The 15,934-nt window shown below is 47.3% G+C and overlaps 1 protein-coding gene across 1 annotated transcript; it reads right to left on the bottom strand.

The window, feature by feature from the left end:
- On the bottom strand, nt 1-13,212 carry MUC20 (mucin 20, cell surface associated). The gene is made up of 4 exons (XM_053565851.1): nt 13,020-13,212; nt 8,094-9,398; nt 6,633-6,724; nt 1-3,933 (listed from the first exon to the last, which is right to left on the bottom strand). Exons 1-4 carry the CDS (start codon nt 13,090-13,092, stop codon nt 3,865-3,867), a joined length of 1,539 nt encoding a protein of 512 aa, XP_053421826.1. The 5' UTR covers nt 13,093-13,212; the 3' UTR covers nt 1-3,864.
- Nucleotides 13,213-15,934: the final 2,722 nt, after the last annotated feature.

Genomic DNA, 15,934 nt, shown 5'->3' with positions numbered 1-15,934 from the left:
CATTTAAATGTGCAGCACACCCACAGAATTTGTTACCATTCACTGCTTTTCACGAACTGGTGAAAACAAAACAGGCCATTCCTGTTTACCCAGGAGGAGGGAAGGACTGGCTGTGGCTGAAGCTTCGGATGAAGAGTCTGGTTAGAATAGTTCCACTCCTGTTGTCCTCATCGTGGCTCTGGGTTTTTGCCTTCTCAGAGTTCACGCTGGGTCACAGGTGACTTTAGATAGGCATCTTGTTTAGGTGCACACTTGCATTGGCTCTTATGAAGTATGAGGCACGTCACTTCCTATATACACAGCTTTAGAATCTTACATAACTGGAGAATTTTCTCCAGGTACTTCTGGTTCTTGCTGGTTTGGTAACTGCTAAAATTTTTTTTTCTTTCGATGCAGTATCTCACTCTGTTGCCCCAGGCTAGAGTGTCATGGCATCAGCTTAGCTCACAGCCAACCTCAAACTCTGGGTTCAACCAATCTTCCTGCCCCAGCCTCCTGAGTAGCTGAGACTATAAGCACCTACCACAATGCCGGGCTATTTTTTAATAGGGACAGGGTCTCGCTCTTGCTCAGGCTGGTTTCAAACTCCTGAGCTAAGCAATCCTGCCTTGGCCTCCCAGAGTGCAGGATTACAGGTCTGAGCCACCGTGCCTGCCTAATTCTGCTAACATTGATGATCTCTGGTAGAACTCTCTCTCACACACACATACCCCATTCTCTCTCTTTTTCTTTCTTCTCTCCTCTCTCATGCAATCATAATTACACACTTTAATTCCCAAATGCTTATCATTGGTTTATCTCATATTTTACAATTTTGTTTTGAACAGTCAAATTTCACAAGTTTCTTTTTACTTCTGATCAAAACAGCAATCAGCATTGTATGTACACGTATGTCCTTATACATAGAAATTAAGATGTGTAGATATCACCAATCTGAAGAAGTACAAAGCAAGAAAAGAAAAACTAAGAACTGGGTTTATATTATGTGGTGTTATTAACGTTTATGCAAGCTGTTCTCCATTCATGTCTAACTGTAGTGCAGCTTCATAACATTTATATCAGCAGATTTCCATTCTGTTTGACTTCAACACTGAATGCCATTTTTTAAACTCTCAGAGTTCAGCGTCCCTCTCTCAGGGCTCTCTGTTCACACGGCCCATCACGTACCTCAGTTGTTCAGCAAACAAGTGGGTACTCTCATGTGTAGGGCTCCCTGCCGGGTTCTGTGACTACAGAGATGAACACTGGTTCCTGTCCTAAAGCACATACAGTTTAAAAGATGTGTAAATAAATTATAATATAGCACATAAAGAGATTAAGAAATTAGTCCCTTTGTAGGGGATCTGACAAAGTCATGAAGAGGTGCCATCTAAACTGGGCTTCTAAGAATCAACAAGGGAAGAATCATGGTGTGCAGACACCCTGGGGCAAAGCTGGAGTGAGCGGGGTTAGTAAGAAGCTCTCTATGGAAGAGGCATAGGAAGCCAGAGATGGGAGCAAAGGACCTGGGATCGAGGATGTTGGCAGAGGCCTTGTATACATGCTGAGGTTTTATCCTGTAGGTAGGAACAGGAATCGCTTTGATTTTAGAGAAGAAAGCTCTGGAGATAGTGTGAAAGGCAGTCTGAAATAAAACAAAAAAAAAGGGGGGGTGCCTAGGCATGGTGGCTGTAATCCTAGTACTCTGGGACGCCAAGGCAGGAGGATCCCTTGAGCTCAGGAGCTAAAGGCCACCTGGAGCAAGAGCAAGACCCAGTCTCTACTAGAAATAGAAAAAATTAGCCAGGCATTGTGGCAGGCACATGTAGTCCCACCTACGTGGGAAGCTGAAGCAGGTGGATCACTTGGTAGTCCCACCTACGTGGGAAGCTGGAGCAGGAATTGAACCCAGGAATTTGAGGTTGTGTGAGGGAGGCTAATGCTGCTATACTCCAGCCTGGACACCAGAGTGAGACTCTGTATCAAAAAAATTAAAAAAAAAGGATGGAAACGATTTTTTAAAAAATGAGAAGACAAAACAATATTTTACAAACTTCTTTCCATCTTAATAACACTTCTATGGTTTGTATAAAATAACACTATATTAATCAAACTGTTACATTGGGATATCTTAGGTTATTTGTCTTTTTCTTTTATTGAGTGTTATAAACAATTCTGCAGAGTCTTGACTATTTCTTTAAATAAACCAGGAACAAAATTGCTGGCTTAACGTTAGGCACTTTTTTTTTTTTGTAGAGACAGAGTCTCACTGTACCGCCCTCGGGTAGAGTGCCGTGGCGTCACATGGCTCACAGCAACCTCTAACTCTTGGGCTTACGCGATTCTCTTGCCTCAGCCTCCCGAGCACATTTTTAAGGCTTTAGAGACATAGTCAAATTGTCCTCCAGGAAGACTGAACCAACTTCATTCACACTGGTAGTATTTAAGAATGCCCTTTTCCCCAGCACCCTGCACAGATCAGTACAGATATTATAATTTTTATGAATCTTTACCTATTTGACACACAATAAGTATTCTCTTGCTATACTGAATTATGTTTTTTTGCTAGTGAAGTTGAGCTTTCTTTTTCATTGTGGTGGGGGAGGACAATTGTATGCTTCCTTTTGTGAATTGCCTGTTAACGTCTATCCATTTTTCTGCTGGTGTGTTTGTCTTTTTATTGCCTGGTAAGAGTTCTTTGTGTGTTAAGGGGATTCTGTTTTTGCTGTATGTAGTGTAAATAAGCTCTTTCAGTTTGTTAGTTTTGTAGATGTTTGACTTTCCCTACTAACTCTAACGTTGTAGGAAGAGACATCTTTGAGTCCCCACCCCACAAGGCATAGTCTCTGTCTGCAGTGGGCGTGTCAGGAGGAATGTTTGAGTTGTTTTTATCCAAACTACTTTATGAAACTCATTCTTCCCCTCTCTGGAAATAGAAGGGAGTCAGTTGAATATTCTTACCTCCCTTATTCAGAGAAACATCAACATTGTTTCATTATTTTCTTCATTCATTTAAAATATTCACTGAGCACCCTTTATGTGCTAGGCACTATTCTCAGCACTAGAGAATTTTTAAGATGTCTTTCTTTCTGTTTCCTTCTTCTTCCCACTTCTTTTTTCGCTTGGTCTTTTTGAATTTTTCAAAATTTTAAAATCATAAGCAAGTTTTACAATAGAAAAAAACCAACAAAGCTTGTTTAATTAAAACAATAACATGTGAGTTAAGAGTTATGGAAGGAATCATTGACAATGGCAGACTTCCTTTGAAATCTGTTTACATCCAGAGCTTGAAATTCAAGTCAACTCAGCAAATATTCTCTGTGATCCTACCTCAGCCAGGTGCTCGCCAGGCTCTGAGGATACTGAGAAGACGAACACGGTCCTGTACTGAAGGAGCTCAGTGTTCAACATGCTCTGAGGCTGGCCTCAGTGGGTGCCATCACCAACATCCAAACCAAGAACGGGGGAGTGGGACGGAGGGTGGTAGCCTTATGGATACACAAAATCCCTATAGAAATGTTGAAAGCATACAGGTCAAAAGACACCCTGTGGGCCACACTGAGGACACAAGGTTGGGAGCACACAGATGGCTGGCTAGGGCTGCCTTTACTGGAAGACAGCCCGTGTGCCAAGGAAGTCCAAGGAAGTCCACGGACACTTTTGGGAACAGGGGAAGACCCCCTCCTCACACACACTCACTCAGGCATACGTGAGACAGGGTCCTATTGCCACATCTGGGGTAGGGAGCTTGAGCCAGCTGCCCTTCCTGGGACTCTGCCAGGTACCTCTCAGCATGGTAATGTGGCTCCCGCCTGTTGGTCGGGCCCAGGCAGCACTGTCGCTCTTTCAGCAGATGAGACCTGCCTGGAAGCAGCTGATATTCCTTTAGACCCTCCTGACGCGCAGTAAGGAGACTCGGATGGGAGGCAGGTGGGCGTGCAGGTTACGTCGAAGCTGGAGAGAGGGAGCCAGGTGGTATTTCCATCAGGAAGGACAGTGGGATGGACAGAACACACGAGGAGGACAGCAGCACTTCCTGAGCCTCCACATACCGTCATTTAAACCCTGCAGAAACCTTACGAAGCAGGTATTCTCATTCTCATACTACATGGAGTAACTCACCCAAGATCGCAGTTAGAAATTAGAATTCACACCCAGATCTATCTTGCTCCAAACGTCATTGTTTGACTCCTAAGCCCTACCCCAGTGGTGGCCCCCAGTAAGAAATGACACCCACACCCCCACAGCCTGGCACCTGCACCTCAACAGCCCAGCCCACTCCTGATCTCCCTGTTTTTTTTTTTTTTTTTGTGGAGACAGAGTCTCACTGTACCGCCCTCGGGTAGAGTGCCATGATGTCACACGGCTCACAGCAACCTCTAACTCTTGGGCTTACGTTATTCTCTTGCCTCAGCCTCCCGAGTAGCTGGGACTACAGGCGCCTGCCACAACGCCCAGCTATTTTTTGGTTGCAGTTTGGCAGAGGCCAGGTTTGAACCCGCTACCCTCGGTATATGGGGCTGGCGCCCTACTCAATGAGTCACAGGCGCCACCCAATCTCCCTGTTTTTTTTCTGATTCCTGAAATAGCTTCCAGTTTGGTGGTTCAGATCTGACATTTGACCCTGGCTTCCCTCTTCAACTAAGATGCATACTTGCTACTTTGTGCAAAGGGCATTTGTCATTTACTTGCCTGTCCCACATCAATTCCCTATGTCATGTTTAGAGAAATCCCCATTTCTTCTTTTTTTCTTCTTTTTTTGTAGAGACAGAGTCTCACTTTATCGCCCTTGGTAGAGTGCCGTGGCGTCATACAGCTCACGGCAACCTCCAACTCCTGGGCTTAAGCGATTCTCTTGCCTCAGCCTCCCAAGTAGCTGGGACTGAGAAATCCCCATTTTGAGGAATCCTCACAGGCCTCCCTACCCCTAAGAGAGCTGCAAGGATCCAGATATTCCCTCTTCCCGTCCCCTGGAGGGGAGATATGGGCACAAAAGCTAAGCTTAGCCTATCATATGTTCCCACTCAGGATTTTGGAACAGGTGACCCAGTGACAAAAAAGGCACTGAGAACTGAAATGCAACCGTGCATTCAGGCAGCATGATGCACATTGGCTGTGGCAGCATCCACAGGTTCCAACCAGAACATTCCCACTGCCCAGTCCCCAGGGCCCCCTGAATTCCTCCTGCTTATTTTTCAAGCCTGCTCCTCTGGCGTTCCTTCAATTCTGTGTACCGTGGGACCCTGCTGATGCATGCCCCTTTTACTTATGACAGCAAGTGGTTTTCTTTTGCCTGCAACAAAGGATCCCACTTGCACTGGCTATATCCTGCTTCCGTCTGCTGAGGGTAGGCATCTCATCTGTCCAACTTTGTTGTGGACTCTACCCCTGGCCCTTGACCCCCAGCCAGCACCTCTGCCAGGCTTATCCTTACAAGCAGTGACACCTGGCTTGAGCCACAGGTAAGCTGTGTGGCACCCATTGACTGTGAAAAGTGCCAGATGCAAGCTTGAGGTGTTGGCAGGGGCACTGCTCAAGGGCCAATTCACTTTTTTGTGTGTGTGTGTGGTTTTTGGCCGGGGCTAGGTTTGAACCTGCCACCTCCAGCATATGGGACTGGCACCCTACTCCTTGAGCCACAGGCGCTGCCCTTCAAGGGGCAATTCACATTCGACTGTGCACTGGGCCCATTTTTGCTGGTCAGCCTGTGAGTGGAGCTTAGACACTTCCCACCACATCCTATTCCATCTCCTACTTTGTAGAGCGGGGGACCTATACCTCAGAAAGGGGGGTCCATGAAGTCTGTGCTGTGCTGACCTAGTCTAACCTTCTAATAAGTTGCACCATTCCCAAAAGCCCTGTCCCCAGAATTTCACCATTGGAAGTTCTGCCCAGTGATCCTAGTTTTAGGAGGATATTCCAAGTTGTGGTACAACTATCTCCTAATCTAGATAAATCTAGAGCATTTATCTATAGTTGTTGTTTTTCTGCCTACCATCTCTATTTCCTCTGGGGTCCGTCCTTCCCATCCTATGTGGTCTTGATTTGACTGTCAGTCATGGTGGCCCTTGAAGGCCAATGAGACAAGTCAGAAGGACTTGTCTGATACACACATTTTGAGAAAGGGACATGCCTTATGAATCTAGGGCTATCACAGTCACCTTTCTGTACATATGGAGAAAGAAGGGGGCAGAGCTAAGAGAAAGAGGAAACCCCCATGATTGTTTCTGAGCTGCTGGATCCAGCAATGACTGAAGCTGGAAAGGCACTTCTAGATTTCTCATTTCATGTAAATGACTATGACTCAGGTTTCTTCCACTTGCAACCAAGAGTACTGTCTATCTGCCCATCAATATCACTGATCTTCTCCTCAGGGGTCAGAAGGCCAGAGTTTCCTAGGACCTAAAGAAATTGGGGCTCAGGAGAAGAACTTGTTTACACTGCAGAGAAGGGGAATGAAGAAATCAAAGAAGCCAGGCAGCAGCAAGTTAAGCGGGGATCCTAAAATTCAGCTCCTAACCCTCCATAAGAAACAAGGCTTCCCTCACCTGTAGTAGTTGCTCTTCTGCATTCTGCACACCTCCCCCTACACCCCACACCCCGAGAACCTCGCACTTTCCTCTACTCTGCTGGTCCAGAACGTGCCCACTCACCTGCCACATGAACCTCTCTGCCACTCTGGGGTCAGTGAGGTCTTCGGGGGAGGCCACACTCAGCTGCAGGAGGAGGAAGCCTCCATCTCCATCTACAAGTTGAGAACAATAGGAAGATGAAAATACGGTCAAGTCAGCTTGGGTGTCAAGACGTACTTCCTGCTACCTGGCCTTTGCAACTTCTGCAGTGTAAAGTGCAATTTCTCATGTGTAAACGTGTCTGCTTTGACACAGGCCTGACGTTTACTCATAACTAAGAAGGGGGATGCCCTCTCTGGGATAATTAGGTCCACTGGAGTGTCCTCCCAACAAAAGTGAAAGAAATGGTGGCTTAAGGCATCGCTCACATTTGGAGAAGTCAAAATGGTAGTGTGAGGAAGGAGAATGGAAATGGGTCCAGAATGTTCTGAAGGCCTGGAGGTCCTGGATGGAGCTGGTGGGAAAGGGCCCAACCAGGGAGAATGTTGGAGAGAGACCGGCTCTCCGAGGGGACTCCTTCAGCCCATTCTTAGAGCCTTACGTTGAGGGGCAGGGGGTGTTGAAAATGTCTTCGGTCTAGCCTTCCTGGCTTATCACCTCTGCAAGAAAGTTGTCACTGAGCCCTAATCTGCTCACCTTTGCCTGCCACCTTGTAGTCATTTCTTCCCGTCACCAATACTATTAGAATTGATTTAGCAATTTCACTTCTAGAAATTTATCTATCCCATAGAAAGTAACACACAAGGGAAATAGACTATTTGCTGCAGCAATGTTTGTCATAACCAAGTCCTGAAAGCAACTTAAACATCCACCGATACAAGACTGGTTAAGTGAATGAGTTCCACTTTCATGGTGTCTCAACTGCTAGGAGAGCAGCAACGTGGGTCAGATGCTCACATGCTGGCCTCTGTGTGGCTATGGCTGGAAGAGAAGTTTCCAGGGCACCAGGGCCAGGTCTTTTAAATAAAATTGGAGGCTTGCCTTAAGCATGGTTGTTACTCAACAGTTAACTTCACAGAAGATCAGAGCTGGAGAGGACTTCAGCATTCATCCCCACCGTCTCCCACTACAAGTGGAGAAACTGAGGCTCCAGAGCAGCAGTTCTCAACCTGTGGGTCGCAAACCACAGGAATTGTATTAAAGGGTCGCGACATTAGGAACGTTGAGAACCACTCTCCGAGAGGAAGAGGGGGAACTTGTCCAAGGTCACTCAGGTTATTAATGGAGAGCCAAGATCTCAAACCATTTCTCCAGACTTTCAGTTCTGCACTCTTTCCTTACAATACTCAGCTCTGCTTATTACTGATTTTGGCAAGAAGCACAGAAGATCGTGAAGAGGCAGCATCAGAGAGAAGGCTCAGAACAGGCTCCTAGACCCCACTCCATCCCCAATCCTGGAGCATGTAAGAACATATGACTACAGACATCCTGGAAACCCCAAATCATAAATCCCCAAGGATCACACGTGCAGCAGCCACTTACTTGCTAGGACTGTTGTGTTACGCTGTACCTGAGCACTGGTGGCTGTGGCTGTTGGGGGCTTTTCCGTGGTCTTTGCTGAGGTTGTGACCTTGGCTGAGGCAATGTTTGTTCTTTGGCTGCTGCTACCTGTGGCCAGACATATAGAAGGAAGAGGGCTCCTACTGGTGGGAAGGAGCCCATTGGTTGTACTGTCTGTGACAGGCATCTCTGCAGGAGTGGAACTCTTGATGGTGGCTATTTCTGATGGGCTGTAGACTGAAGCTGAGGACCCAGAAGAGGAAGTCACTTTGCCCACTGTTGACCAAGCCTCTGTGGGGACTGTGACTGCTTCTGAGACTTCGATGTGGCTTGGTGTCTCTAAAGAGAGGGCTGAGGTTTCTCCCAAGGGGTCCATGCTAACTGTCACCAAAGTTCCAGTGAGGGAAGTGGCCTTGTCTGCTGTTGTTTCTCTTTCTGTGGTGCCACTGGTAAGAGGTGGGGTCCCAATAGTGGCATCAGGTGCGGCTGACTCAGTGGCACTGACTGTTGACAAGGTCTCAGCAGAGGTTGTAGACTTGGTGATGTATGATTTTACCTCGGTGGAGTCTAGCAAAGCTGATATATCAGAGGTGGACAAGGCCTTAGCCCCTTCTGGGGGGCTATGACCTATGTCTGAGATCCCAGAGATGGTGGCTATTGTTTCTATTTCTGTAACAGTGCAGTTGGTAACCTCAATGTGGGTGATGGTGTAGGTAACCAAGCCTTTAGCTGGTGCCAGGGCTTGTGAGGTGGAGAGCACTGGACCTGAGCTGTCGGAGGAGGAGCTGCTCTCTGAGGATAAGCCCTCAGCTTCTCTGGAGGTGTGAGCCAATGTCAAGATGTTAACTGTGACCCTCTTTGCCTCTTCAGAGCTGTCGTTGGTACAAAGGGTATCAAAGATGGCTTCCACAGGGTCACTGCCTGTGACACTCTGAACTGTGGTCATCCCAGTTCCCTCAGAGCTGCCACTTGTGGCTGACATCTCCATAGGAGCAGTGATCACAACCATGAACTTGGGAGGAGTTATTTTTGTGATGGTCGTGGTCTCTGTTGCAGGGGACACAGTCTTGCTTTCCCTGGTCCCTGCTTCTGGAATGATGCTGTCTGGGATTAAGAACCTAGAAAAAGTCTTGGTGTTCAGAGTTTGAGTTTCCAAAGAAAAGGGGGTCTTAGTGAGGTCAGGGGTCTGAAAGGGTTCCTCTGAGCTTACCCTGGGCCCTGCAGTCACTGTAGGCACTTCTATGTCATCTGCTGTCACCCAGGTATCTGGTCTGCCAGTGTGTGGGCCTGTGTTGGGTAAAACCGAATTTGTGAGCTTGGATGGATGCCACAGCTCTTAAGTTTATGATCTGGGCAGAGGGTGGGGAGGGGGAGGTGCTGTTACCCCATTTTTTATCTATTTAAACAAGGAAAAAGAAGGCAGTTCTGAGAAGCCCAGTCCCACATGGTAAGCACAGGACTCGGGTTGCCCTGACTGGTGTCCTCTGACCCCTGACAACCCACTTGAGCCCAGAAAGCTCCACAGTCTAGCTGATTATTGGTCTGTGACCTTCAAAGGGAATGTGTGGGGCCAGAATCCACCTTCAAGGGTGAGCAAAGAAACTCGAAGTCCAGAAACCTAGGTGAGCCAGGAACCACAGAGACCAGGAAATCTCATAACTTTCTGAAAGAATCCTTGTCATTCTCCCATGAATTCTTTTCTCATCTAACAAATATTTCTCTACAGTTATAAAAACTCTTAAAATACAAGAAAGGCCTATGGTTTTGTTTTTAGAGGTAGCTGGGAGGATTGGGGAAGAGCAACCTCCAGAGACAGTTTGGTGGTGCTGCTGCCAAAGCGAGGGGAGTGGGCAGAGGCCTCAGGGCCCCAACAGGGGAAAGGAGAGACTTCCCAGCCCTGTCCAGACCTCTGTGACTGTAGGTCTAAGAGCCACAGGGATGGAAACCTGGGACCACAGAAATTGGGGACCAGGCACCCTCTACATGTAACAGGAGCCAGGTGAGGCAAAATCTAACATTTGAGGGAGGCTGCCCCAAGCCTGCTCACTGGACTGGCCACCAAGGCAGAATGTGTGGAGGGCCCAGAAGGCGACAGCAGGATCTTTTATGGCTTCACAGAGGGTGCTTCTTGTCTGCAGGGAGGTAGGGCTCTCTCTGTGAATAGGCCAAGGAACCTCTTACAGAAGAGGGTGGTCTGATGTGCAAATAAAAATACAGAACACCCAGTTAAATTTAAATTCACCTTTCAGATAAACAATGAGTGATTTTTTATTATGAATATTTCTCATGCAATACTTGATACATGCATTTTAAAAACTTCATTACCTGAAATTCAAATTTAACCGGATGTGGTAACCCACATCCACCTTTGAAAAGGAAAAGGATTGAAAAACGAGTCCCCATTTTGGACTTCTGATGATTTGAGATGGTCCCTACTGAGCTCTGCCATCTCCAAAGTAGCCCACAGACCCCAAATAGGGTCAGGACCCCAGGCTGTCAGGATGGGCCCCAGTCCTCAGCTCATCCTCCTGTGGACCCTGCTGAATCATGGGACAGGAGTCACGAGGCCAGGTGGCAGCTCTAATTCTGCTGCCCACCCCCAGCTCTGGTGGCAGATGACCTACTGGTTCAAATCCTCCTCTGCCTCCTACTAGCCAGGCCAGCCACCAGGCCTCTCCCAGCGTCCATGTCCTCACCTAGGAAAACAGGGTCACAATACCCACCAAAGTGGTAAGGACCAAAGGAGAAGGTGAATGGGAGAGCTCTTATATTCCAAAGGCATGCCAAGAGGTTATTAAGGCGTGTGCCCTCCCCAAGGAGCCCCTTAAAGGCACTCGGCTACTTTACTGCAGTGAGAATTGCAAGCTGCCCCACCCATGCACTTTAGGTAGGATGTGGCATACACACCTGGTCCTCATACACACACACACACACACACACACACACGCTTTCATACCATCGTGGGCTCCTTCAGAATACTCTTCCTTCTCTCCACTTCAAGGCCTGAGCCCTTTCAGCCTTCTTAGTCTGTCCCCACAGAGTGGGAGTGGAAGCAGAGCCTTTCTGCCTCGGCCCACACAGCCTGAAACCCACATAGCGGCTCTCTCAGAGTCTCCCCCGACCTCTTTTGATACGATGCATTTTCCTTCTTTTCCAGGAGCCTTGTGGTGTCATTTCTGCTATGAAACCTCCTCATACTCCCTAAGCCTGTAGCCTCCTCAACCTGGAGGGGCTCTCACAACTGCCCTCCCAAGGCTTCTGCATGCCAGGGGTCTTCTCAAATAGAGCATAGCTCACCTCAACAGCCCTGGGACACTGCAGCTGTGCCAGCCCCCCTCCAGTGTGGGGAGAGGAGAGCGTGTGGACTTCAGATTCTGGTTTTAGTGCCCCTCCTGTGGCTCGCTCTGCTGCTTGCAGACCCTAGCCAAATTTCTCAGTTCCAAGCCTCAATTTTCTTATCTGCAAAATGAAGCTAGGAGTACCTATTTCATGGGGTTGTGGGGATTAAATTAAATTTAATGGAAAATGTGCAGTGCAAACCTGGTGGACTGTGAGCACATGTGGGAGGCAGTATGGGCCAGCGATTAGGCGTGTATGGCGCTGAATCCTCCCTCTGAAATGAGTTGCTTAATCCCAGTAAAGCTCCATCTCCCCGCCTGTAAAGGGCGGGAGGTGCAGGTGGTAAGAATAGTGCTTATCTCCTGGGGCTATTATGAAGATTGAAAAACCAGCCTGAGCACGAGCGAGACCCTGTCTCTACAAATAGAAAAAAGTAGCGGGGCACTGTGGTGGGCACCTGTAATCTCAGTTCCTCCAGAGGCTGAGACAAGAGGATCACTTGAGCCCAAGAATTTGAGGTTGCTGTGAGCTGGGATGCCACAGCATTCCACCCAGGGCAACAGAGTGAGACTTAGTCTCAAAAAAAAACAGAAAGATAACATATGGTGATGTACCGGTGTAGGTTCATAAATTGTAGCTAATGTACAGCTCTGGTGAGGATGCTGACAGTGGGAGGCTGTATGTGGTAGGAATAGGAGATCCATGGGAACTCTGCATTCTATTTTGCTTTGAACCTAAAACTGCTCTAAAAAATTATCTATTTTTTAAAAATATATGTGACAAGTTTGGCACAGTTTCTACTACTGACAGAACAGTGTTTGTTCTTTTTCATAAAAGCCCTCTCAATGTCTACCCTTCCCAAGCAGTTTGTGGGAGACTTTTTGCATAGTGAGACTATCTCAAAAAAAAAAAACAAAAGGCAGTGCCCGTAGCTCAGCGGCTAGGGCGCCACTCACATACACCAAGGTTGGTGGGTTCCAGCCCAGCTTGGGCCTTCTAAACAGTAATGACAACTGCAACCAAAAAATAGCCAGGCAGTGTGCCGGGCACCTGTAGTCCCAGCTACTTGGGAGGCTTAGGCAAGAGAATCACTTGAGCCCAAGGGTTTGAGGTTGCTGTGAGCTGTAACATCATGGCACTCTACCAAGGGTGACACCATGAGACACTGTCTCAAAAAAAAAAAAAAAAAAAAAACCTGTACTTTGAAGAAAATCCATGCTAGATACTAAACTCAGAGGACTCAGAATCTTGTTAAGCCACATTCTTCAGCTTTAGGCAGAATTATCACCAGCTGACCCTTCCCTGCCTCCTTCCCAACCCCAAATACGTAAAGGCAAACTCAGAGCGATGACAACATCATTGTTCGTTTGTGGGTACTGCGGTGTCCTTCATGCTTAAGCTGACACACACTATCACTTGCACACTTTTATCAACAATACTGACACTTCGTATGTAAAATTATAGTTAACTACAATTAACCCAAGAGAACCTACCCTCACCCACAGATCCGGAAACTCACACCCAGATCCCTGCCGGGGGAGATGCCTACAGCCCCTCATGTCTCCTCACCTGCAGAGCTCCCAGACAGGCCAGTGTCCCAGCAGAAGAGAAGGGGCAGAGCCAGACCCCAGAGAGAGCCCATCCTAGTGGGGTGCAGGCTACCAAGCCACCGCTGCACTTCAGACCTGCTCACTGCTGCCTCTCAGGGCCACCTTTTCCTGTTTCCTTGAGCCAGGGAGGAGGGGCAGGCCTCCTGCTTAGGTGTGTGACTGGGTAGTTTTCCGGGTACAGCCAGGTGACAACAAATGCAAAGTGCCGCCCGAGAACTGACAAGTTGGGGTTGTCAGCAAGCAATCCTCCTGCCCCTTTGCCCAGTGAAGTTTGATTTGAGGATATGGAATCATTTCTACAATGATATTCTCCCCTCTTGCTTGTATTTGGGGAGCCAGGGGAGATGGTATTTCACCATCATTGTCCCACATACCACTCTCCCCCGTACCTGGGCTTTGGCCTTTAAATCGGACCTGAGTTTCATTCCTAATCCTAAACCTGACTAGCAATATGATCTAGGGCAGTGCTTTTCAACCAGTGTGCTGCATGAGAGGATCTTAGCTGTTCCAAGAAAACTTTAAAAGATCATTAATTAAATTATTATTAATTTTAGAGACAGAGTCTCACTTTGTTGCCCTTGGTAGCGTGCTGTGGCATCAGAGCTCACAGCAACCTTCAGCTCTTGGTCTTAGATAATTCTCTTGCCTCAGCCTCCGGAGTAGCTGGGACTACAGGTGCCCGCCACAATGCCCAGCTATTTTTTGTTGCAGTTTGGCTAGGGTCAGGTTCGAACCCATCACCCTCGGTATATGGGGCCAGTGCCCTACTCACGGAGCCACAGGCGCCGCCCGGAATTATTATTTTTATTTTTTTATTTTCTTTTTTGAGACAAAATCTCACTCTTTGCCCTAACTCTTTGCCATGGTGTTATAGCTCACAGCAACCTCAAACTGTTGGGCTAATACAGTCCTCTTGGCTCAGCCTCCTGAGTAGCTGGAATTACATGGAATTACAGGTGTGCACCACAACACCCAGATGGTTTTTCTTTTCTTTTCTTTTCTTTCTTTTTTTTTTTTTTTGAGACAGAGTTCTAGTTTGTCACTCTCCGTAGAGTGCCATTGCATTACACCTCCTAGCAACCTCAGACTTGTGAGCTTAAGCGATTCTCTTGCCTCAGCTTCCCAAGTAGCTGAGACTACAGGTGTACCCGGATGTTTTTAGAGACAAGGTCTCACTCTGGCTCAGGATGGTCTTGAACCTGTGAGCTCAGGCAATCCACCTGCCTCAGCCTCTCAGAATGCTAGGATTACAGGTTTGAGCCACTATGCCCAGCCTATTTTTTTCATTCCTTTTTTGAGCAACATAATTTAAGTGTGCCACAGAAGTTTAACTATAGGTTCAAGTGTGCAGTGAGATAAAAAAAAAAGGTTGAAGAACACTGACCTAAGGCAAAATTAGAGAACTTTTCTGAACCTCTATTTCCTGATCTGTAAAATGGGTATAATCCCTACTGTAGCAGACTGCTGTTGCAAGAATTGCATGAGATAGTAAAGCTCTTACCTGTGCCAGCTACATAGTGTGTGCTCATCAAAAATCCATCTTAGGTGCTCAATAAATGCATGGGAGCCTTAATATCCACTCTTATCCTCAAGCATTAGTTTACCCACCCAGTGTAGGGCAGGCCTCTAATTTCTAACTTCCTTGCATCTTCAACATCCTGTGATTCTGCAGCCAGTCAGAGGCAGTGAGAGCATATGTAGTGAGAATTAGATGGAGTCATTCAGGCTAGAGCTGGGATGACACAGCTGGTCTGGTCTAGTTAGGTCCTGCTTGACCTTCACCTCATGTCTCCCATTTTTGCTGTTTTGTAAATTCAGCTTTAACTGCAAAGTGTGTATCTTGGGTAGTTTAGAGCAACTAATTTAGGACAGTGGTTCTCAACCTGTGGGTCGCGACCCACAGGAACCGTATTAAAGGGCCATGGCATTAGGAAGGTTGAGAACCACTGATTTAGGAGATTAACTTTTGAATTGAACTGTTGTTTTGGGTCAAGGGATATGCTGATTATTATGGGTAATGGGTTATGCCGATTATTGGTGTTTAAGATAATGATTAACATGATTTTTACTTTGAACTTTTATGTATAAAACTGTGATTTTGGAAATGGGAGAACAAAACAGACTTAGAGAGGGTACTCTCCCTATTCTCCAGAATTGCTGGCCTTCTGACAAATGAAGTTTGGTGGAACTATCCCTGTCTGTACATATTGGCTGACAGTGACAGGCGGCTGGACCTTCTTCATCCTGTAACGCCAGGACCATGTCCCCCCACCAGGCTAAAAGTTACAGGGATGGGGAAGGGACAAGCTGGGAGAGGAGAAAGGACAAGTGAGCTGTCTCAGTCTGGGGCCCAGGAGGAGGGACCCAGGAGGGAGCTCATCTCAGTCTGTGCCTGGAGGATGGAAGTGTGAGGGCAGTGGCTTAGGGAAGCTTAAGGGATTGGGCCACGAGGAAGGAAATGAAGCTACTGAATATATTTCCAAGTGCCTTAGAAAAGAATCTTACTCCCTCCATGTGCCAAGGACATGAGCTGTTATGGTCACAGCCAGTGACCAGATAAGGTATCTTGGAAATTTCAGAGCAAGAGCTTCATGTTGAAAGCAGCTCTGGGGTAGAGGAAAGTCAATTGGATCCATATCAGGGAATCACACAATCTCAGGGCTGGAAGGAACTTTCAAACTGGATCAGAAGGTCCAGGTTCTGTTTCCTGCTCTGTCCTTAACAGTGGCCCAGGTAAACAAGAGCTCCGAGGTCCTCTTGGCCCTGCAGTTTGGGGCTCTGTGTTGGGTGTGTGACACTATCTTCTAGAACTTTACCCTGCTTTGGGATAAAGGGCTATATTGCCTGGAAGGAGGGCTTGAGGGGAGGAAGACT

The sequence above is a fragment of the Nycticebus coucang genome, chromosome 16 (assembly GCF_027406575.1).
Source record: "Nycticebus coucang isolate mNycCou1 chromosome 16, mNycCou1.pri, whole genome shotgun sequence".
Taxonomy (NCBI): Eukaryota; Metazoa; Chordata; class Mammalia; order Primates; family Lorisidae; genus Nycticebus; species Nycticebus coucang.
Note: the sequence above shows the minus strand (reverse complement) of the source record. Positions and strands in the feature narration are given on the sequence as shown.